The following is a 7,922-nucleotide window of genomic DNA, read 5'->3' as shown; positions in this document are numbered from 1 at the left end:
GCCCAGGCAGGGGGTCGGACTTGAAGATCTACAAGGTCCCTTCCGACCCGACTTCTATGACCCTATGATCCCAAGCGCGCAGGCAGGCCAATAAGAGATCACTGCCCAAATAAAATCCTTGCCGCTCGCATAATTTCTGGATCCTCGTGGCAACACCATCATCCTAACACTACCAATACACCTGAATAATTTGCCTAAATCATAACAACATTTGACTCTCTTCCGGTTGAATTTGTAACCCAAACGGCACGCAGAAGTGCATGAAAACAAGAGCAACTCATTTTAATGGTCCAGTGAGAAAACAAACGTTAAAATAGTCGGCTCGAAAGAGCAAAGAGAAATAGAAATTCAACGGAGTGAGTTCAGAGACAACCCATATGAACGAAGTGAAAGAGAGGACAGCACAGAAGCGAACACCACCATGTGGGGTAGAGAAGGGGACCCGGAGCCCAGCGAGAACCGCTTTCCCCTTGACATGAAATACATTTTAACAAGTGGGGCTCACACACAAAGCAGCACTGTGGCCAAATTAAGCATTTGCAGAATAGCCGTCACACCGCAGTAGTAGAGGCGTTATATAAGGATGTGCTACAGGACTTCCACGCAGCCATAAACTGTGTACGCTAGTCTGGAGCTGCCTCATGGAGCTCCAGGCATGTCTCATTAAGGCCAGACAGTCGGAAACAGGACACTAGCTTTGAAGGACCCTGGCCTGAATTCAGTAGGGCAGTTCCTGGGCTTCTGGGAGTGCCTTCTAGAAACCTGTTATAACCTCGCAAGCGAGGGCTTTGGTTTCTACAAGAGCCAGATTGTTAAAGCAAGGCTTAGATACCGCCCAGTTCAATCCAGACATCACAGCAGAGCCTGAACCACACAGGAGCATTACAGTATCCCCTCCTCTCCCTGAACCACTCCAACTAGGCATTGCGTTAACCGAAACAAAGCAATAACCTGAAATCCCAGCCCACTCTTCCCCTAGTCACCCCTTCAGCAACACAGCCTACCGCGATTGCACTTTCCCAGGCTCCCGCTGAAGCTTCTGTAACCTGCTTTCAAACAGACACGCCAGAAATGCTCTGGATTATCCAGTCCTTGGCTGGTAAAGCAAGCTGCTCAAATGACAGTGGCTGCTATTGCTGATGCGACAAGCTTGATTCATTAGGTCTGTGGGGGGGGGCATGGCTCTGCAACAGGCAAAACAAACCTAGGCGCCTTTATCGCAGTCCCGACTTGCTGAGCTGATACCCATCAGCCATCAGGAACTTCAGTAAGGGAACATGGACCTAGGATAAGAGAGTGGCTAATATAAGTGAAGGTGACTAGAATAGCAAAAATATTCTTGCTCTTGGCTTTGGTTTTTAAATTTGAGGTCAAAACAAACCCCAACTCTCAATTAAAACTCCACTTGTGAAAGAAAGAAGAACTCAGCTGTACATCAGAACCGCAGGTGCCAGGTCCCAGTGCAAATCCGTAGGTTAGCTCCAGGGTCGAGCACATCTGAGACAATCAGTCACCGCCAAGGTAGAAAAGAGCAGCTGTTTAACAGCATGCAGCACCATTACACAACAGCAAGGAAGGATGTGATCAATCCTGGATCCCGTTAGGCTGAACAGGGCAATTTATACAAGCAGAATGTCAGCACCCAGCTTGGAATATGACCTGTATGAAAAAGCCAATAGCTTTAGCCCGTCAGTGAGATCACAGTCCATTGCGGTGCAGCTGCAACCCTCTGCCATTTTTCTAGGCAATGAGCATAAAAACCAGACACTGTAGGTGGCGGCACATTAATTCATTGCAACAAGGTAGCAACTGAGCCAACTACTTCAGCTAAAATTAATCCCAGGTCATCTTGGGAGACAGAGAGTGTTTTTTCTGAAGCCAGAAAAGCTTATGGAATATTTGTGTTTAGTTCAGGCTGCTCACCCCCCACTGAATCCCCCAAAGGATAGCTGGACTTCTGAAAACAGCATCTATAGAAGGGTAAAAACGCACCCTTTGGCTCCAGGAGACAGGGGTAAGTTTTACTAACCAGGATCTGCAACCTGTCCTTTTAAAACTACATAATTACCCAACTTTTTAGTATTACTAGGATGTACAACTATCACCTAGTCCTGCTGCTGGCATTGTGCTGCACGTGATAGTCTTCTGAAAGCTTCGACATGCCTGAGAACATCTGCGTACTGTTTTGTAAGCTCTATTTATCTTTGAGTAAGTAGCACTTTGCTCCTGTTCCTCTAACGGAAGTGAAAAAGAACAGGGCTGCTGGCTTCTTCCATCATGCACCGACACAGTCTGAGAAGAGCATGTCGGTGAACTACTGAACGCAGCAGGCACGAATATAGCAGAGAGCAAGGGGGATAGTTGAGAGACCTGGAATAGAAATTTGCGGGTCATGTCTTTAATAGTTCATTACCAAGTTCCTGAATTAGCCCCCTCCCCCTGTGCTATACACACCCGCTAAACAGGAGGAAACACAGCACCCAACCACACCTTCCCTCCTCTCCATCAAACATAAAAGACAACTGAAAAAGTCCTTCTCTTTATCTCAGTCACCTTGTAAATGGCATCACAGAAGTCAGCGATCAGACAAAAGCGCAGCGTCTAGTTTGATGACACTCCTTTATGAGCTTTTCTGGCTACTTCCCAATGGATTTCCAAGGTAAAAGCTAGATACGGGTCTATATATGCCGACTAAGGTTTTACTGAGCTGGCCGATCGATAGCTCAAGTGCATAATTCACCACACCTCATTAACTCTTGCTCTGGTTGCAAAAATTGTGGAGTTAGAAGTTTTAGCAGTCTGTGATATTAAGAAGTCGGTACCCAAAAAGCAGGCCTTCCTTCTGTAAGCAACAATTTTCCCCACTCTGCTATGCATCTCTGGATACTTTTCCTTCCCCATGTCTCAAAGCCTGACCCACTTCATAAGCATCAGAAGTCATTGAGGAAGCTCTTACACACACTAGCTTAGCAGGGGCTAGCCTTTTTGGCAGGCATGCCACAAGTTAGCCCCCCACACACCATCCCATATTGACTCTGTGCCCCTTCTGCCCAGCTACTCTTTCTGTTCCTTGCCCTGCCCAATCTGCTGTCTTTGCTCTCTGACCCCTCCCGTCCCCAACATGCCACACAGGCTTGGCTATGCCACTTGTGGTATGCATGCTGCAGTCTGGCCACCCCTGCACTGCCCACATTCTCAGGAAAGCTTTACGTTTCACTAAAACCTTCCCACACAAAGCCCCTGGGAGCCTTCCGAATGGCTATCTATTCAGTCTAGCTGGAGTTGTAGTTCACCTTTAATGAGAAGCATCCATATTGATGCCTGATGTGTGACTGCACATTTAACAGAACATGCTCTTAGCCATACACTAGTTACTCCAACACCTAACTCTCAGTTGGCAGCGGAGCAAGTTTCACTTGAACATAAGCAAGCAGGATCTGGTGGATAATGGAAAGGTACAGCTGACATATTGGTGTTCTAGTGTCTAAAGCTATGGGGACAAGGACGAGAGAGAGAGAGAGAGAGGAGACAAACGCAGCAACTGGGTACTATAAAATTATTTATTACTGCCAAGTTAGTAGAGGCGCTGTGGCTTCCCCATGGTGCTCTTGATGTACAATGCACGTACATTCTGCCAGTTCTTCTTCAGCAAGGACACCAGGAAGTTGATGGCCAGGTGAATGTTATAAACCAGCTCATCCTCCGTCATCTTCACATGGCCAACTGCCACCGCCAGACAAAGCACCTGGACAAAAGGGACAGGAAGGTCACTTGCTCAGATCCAATGGCACAGACTGTACTACCAACGGGCAGGTGTCGCCCTTCAACAGACTTTTTAGAGATAAAGAAAGCGTATGTAATAAACATTAAAGACTTGACTTAAAAGCACCCTGGAATGGTCCTCTTCAGCTTAGATTCAAGGATCCTACACCACTTTTTAAAGAAGAAGAATATGCCATGTGGGCAGGTTTCAAACCCATCCTCTAGGACAACTACCCTGTAGTCCATATGCAGTTATTCAAACAATTTATTAAAATACACCATTTGTGAGTTCTAGAAATGAACAGCCTGTTATTTTTCCAGCTTATCCCAAGCTTCCCAATATCCACTGAAAAAATAATACGTGTAAGCCCGCTACTGGATTCCATACGTTTTTATCTACATGCATGCAGAAAATCTAAATGCAGCATTTGCTTAAAGAATAAATCAGGTAAGAGAGGCATTTTAAGCACTTCTACAAGCGGAGTTTTTTCCTATCTAGCAGGACCAGAAGCCTTAGGCATGAAGGTAAGCATCTTACCAAAATGCACAAGACCAACACAGGGCAGAAACGCACATGTGCATCAGCTCCTCATTCTACATCTTCACGGCATGCATCAGTAAGTTTAGTCATAGGAACCTCTCTACTCCCAAAGCCATTGATCCACATTGCATAGTTAGTTAACAATAATTGTTTCTATGCCTACACAAATTCCTGCTTTATACTTTGGCCCCCAATCTTTACCTTTTCCCTGTAAAAAAATATGAGCACCAAAGCAAAGGCCCCCTGGGTACCAAATCTGCTGAGTGCCAAGAGAGCTGCTGGACAGCAGCTTGACAAAACTGTTTTTTCAAAAGAGGTGGACAAATGGGCCACATCTAGATGAGCACAGATGTTTGATTCCATGGGGACAAGAAGCAGTGGCACACTTTGTGACATTGCTACTTGGCTCAGGGAATGCCTGTCCTATGCACCCTCAGACGCACAAGTTACCACGGGTGGGGTAGGGGTAGCTAGGGCCAGCAGCCTTACCCGGGATCCTGGAAAGCTGCAGACCCGGGAAGCCTGGCCAGCAGCCAGAGAGCAGCTCCAGTGGGCCAGGTTTTGCTTTCTGAGCAGCACACACCGCAGCCATGAGTGCCACCCCGCTTTTTCTGACCCTGGGAATCTCCTGGAATCAACCCCCCTCTCCCCCTGCATGCTGCCAAGTAAACACCTGGAACACGTGGTGTGTGGCATCACAAACTGTTCTGTGGCACCACATACCACACGGCCATGCTTGTCCAGACACAGCCATGAAGGCAAAGAAGAACTGCTCTCTTCAAAGCCATCTATGCCCTGATTCAGGAGCACAAAGCATTAAAACATTTTCAGGGAAGGAGTGCAGGAAATGGAGCAAGTGTCTATAGAGTCAGTAGTTCTCAACGGGTTTTTTTTGTTTTCCTGAGACATGCCTAAAGTCTTAAAAAATAATAATAAAAAAAAGCAAAACAAAACATCACCTCCTGGCGTTGACTTACTTCTTCAGTCCCAAAACAGAGCAAGTCTTCTGTTGCAAAGACCTCAGAAACACCACCATCAAGTCAGAACGTTTTTGACCCTGTGGATTCTTCCTGAGGTCTCATCCAACCCTAATTTTCTACAATTCTGTAATTCCTGTCTGAAATATCTTGGATTTCTTGTACGTCATGTAGAGTTGCTTGCACACCTAACAGCTGCTGATAAAGCAACGCCCCACTGCACCCTTAAAAGAATCTCACAACACCCCAGTTAAGAATCATTGCTCTAAGTGAACACAAGGAAAACACCCCCCCCACACTAAAATCAAATCACTCCTCTGCCCTTCAGTGGCTGTGAAATTCCTCTACACATTAAGCTGAAAGCTTCAGTTCCTGTGAAGCTATCTGTACAACACAAAACCTGCTATTTGTCTCCTGGCCAACTGCAGTTTCCTCGCATCTTCCCTGATACCAGGGGCCCATCATACAAGGCGCTCCATGTCCTTATTTCCCACTGCCAAAGGTTCAAGGACACGCATTTTGCAAGATAAGGCCCATTTCTCAATCAGTTTTTTTTGAACTGGAGAGACAGATTAAATTCCCATCCCCGCTACCCCGCGTTCCCTAAATACACAGAAAACGAGGGATTAAATGTTTATTACCGGCAGCCCATCACGAAGTAACCTAGAGACCTTCAGTCCACTCCAGAAAGTATAAATCCATATACCATGGCAGGCAGCCAATCACTTCATTTACCTGCCACCCCTTTGTACTGGGCAGCAGTTTTGGGCACCAGTATTTGTATTTACCTTCTTCATTTGAAACTTAATGGTAGATTTCACCTCGTCGACCTTGGCCACCAGATTTTCATTGTGTGTCAGGAGAGAGGGAAACTTGCCCGCTTTGTTAAGACCTGGACCCAGGATACGAGGAATCTGCTTGATGAGGGACTCCGAGGCTAGGAAGGCATCGTACTTCTTAGCTGCAGAAGAACAAGGAGATTAAAGTAGGGGGTATGCTGCACTTCTGCCCCACTGTAATTCAGACCTGACTCAGCCTTCCAGTAGCAGGGCTGTTTGCACATTTTTCTAGGAAACAATAAATTAAAAGGGCGATCAAAAAAACGCTGGTATTTACATAATCTTCACAGACACCAGCAGTAGGCCACAAGAGGAAAGCAGTGTAAATCACACGCTCATTATCCATCTGCTGTTTCTTAAACACAAGTGACCCCAAGAAGTAAATCAAGGTATCCTCCTTCCCAAAAAGGTATCAAGATGAGCCTGACAGTGAGGAGAAATAAGGACTCTATGCATTAAAATCAGAAGAGAGTTCACTTTATATTGCAAGTTAATGGCTACCCCTATGTGTTGTCAGCATTGGGATCAAGCCAGCATGGTGGGTCCTGCTTACTGCAATCGGAAACCGCTCACTTTGGCTGCCAGAACCGACTGGGCACGACTCTTGCTTGAGGACATTTACAAAGAAGCCTTATTGCTTTAGTCATTTTTCATCCCAAGCTCAACACACCAGTCAAAGGACAGGGATTTTTTTAAAGAAGGGACTAGATCATTATCTTGCCATCCCACAGGGGCAAATGTACACCATGACTTGTGTTAGGAAATGTCCATCCTGATTGCAAAAGTTACCATCGGAAAGAGATTTTGTTCAGAGGACAGCTTTGAAAGATGTTTTAAATAACTCTCCGCTGGCAAGGCATGAGATATTTGGGAGATTTTGATACAGCACCGGGGGCTGCAGGATGTAGGACACACAACACCTTCAGAGAAACTCACACCATGGCTCTCTAGCTGTTATTTTTCCCGCCCCACCTCAATCACCAGAAAACTTTTAACAGCTCATTAAAGGCTTTATCATCACCTGCTGGCCCATCAGAGGCAACCATCCTTCCACACAGCCCATCTATCAGCACCAGCTCCCACTCACCCAGCTTCTTCACCAGCTTCTTGTTCTTGTTGAGCTTCTTCAGGGCCTCGATGTCCATGTGCGGGAGGTCCACGGCCTTGGCCTCATCGCAGTGCTGCTGGTCCCCCAGCACACACACCGAGAACTTGGGGCGCGGCGTGGACTTGAGCCTGCAAGGGGAGGGCAGCGCCGTCAGTGCCCGGCCGGCACCACACGCCTCAGCGGGAGCCCGCGACCACGACACCTTACCACGGCTGCTGGCGCGATCCCCCTGGACCCTGGCTGCTGCGAGTGGTCGGCGGGGCGGCCCGGGGGCCTGCCCACACCTCCCCTCATGTTTAAAGACCCAGGGTGGGGGTCCAGGCAGCCGGGGAGCAGACCTGCTTGGGCACCCGGGGGGCCCCAGGCAGGGAGGCAGGGGCAGCAGGGCCCAACCTGACGGTGCCGGAGAAGCGCTTGTCCTTCTGCGGGTCGTAGTTCTTCAGGCTGATCTGCAGCTCCACCGTCTCCAGGAACCTGCGGGCACGGGCGGGGGTCGGGTCAGGTCACGTCGGGTCAGGTTAACACCCCCACCTCCCGGCCCTGCCCTGCCCTGCCCTTACTTGCGCGGCTTGGCCTGTCCGCCCTGCAGCACTTCCTTCACCGCCTCGTACAGCGTGTCTCGGGACACTTTGCTGCTGCGGGGGAGACACGAGTGTCATGGTGGGGGGAGGTCCGTGCCCGCCTCGCCCGAGCCC

The 7,922-nt window shown here is 48.2% G+C and overlaps 1 protein-coding gene across 2 annotated transcripts in view; it reads right to left on the bottom strand.

Annotated features, from left to right (window-relative positions):
* Window positions 1–3,541: 3,541 nt before the first annotated feature.
* The window catches only part of RPL10A (ribosomal protein L10a), a 4,687-nt gene continuing 306 nt past the window's right edge, over window positions 3,542–7,922 (bottom strand). Inside the window, exons 2-6 of one of the 2 annotated variants that reach the window (XM_019546763.1) lie at window positions 7,788–7,862; window positions 7,621–7,701; window positions 7,207–7,355; window positions 6,069–6,241; window positions 3,542–3,745 (exon numbers count right to left, since the gene is read on the bottom strand). In XM_019546763.1, coding sequence (XP_019402308.1) covers window positions 3,575–3,745; window positions 6,069–6,241; window positions 7,207–7,355; window positions 7,621–7,701; window positions 7,788–7,862 — 649 coding nt within the window. In that variant the 3' untranslated portion in view covers window positions 3,542–3,574. The remainder of the gene's footprint in view (window positions 3,746–6,068; window positions 6,242–7,206; window positions 7,356–7,620; window positions 7,702–7,787; window positions 7,863–7,922) is intronic. The other variant, XM_019546764.1, reaches the window with a different exon arrangement.

Source organism: Crocodylus porosus, unplaced genomic scaffold (assembly GCF_001723895.1).
Source record: "Crocodylus porosus isolate Cpor-Errol unplaced genomic scaffold, CroPor_comp1, whole genome shotgun sequence".
NCBI classification, from domain to species: domain Eukaryota; kingdom Metazoa; phylum Chordata; order Crocodylia; family Crocodylidae; genus Crocodylus; species Crocodylus porosus.
This window is presented reverse-complemented; position numbering and strand designations above follow the sequence as displayed.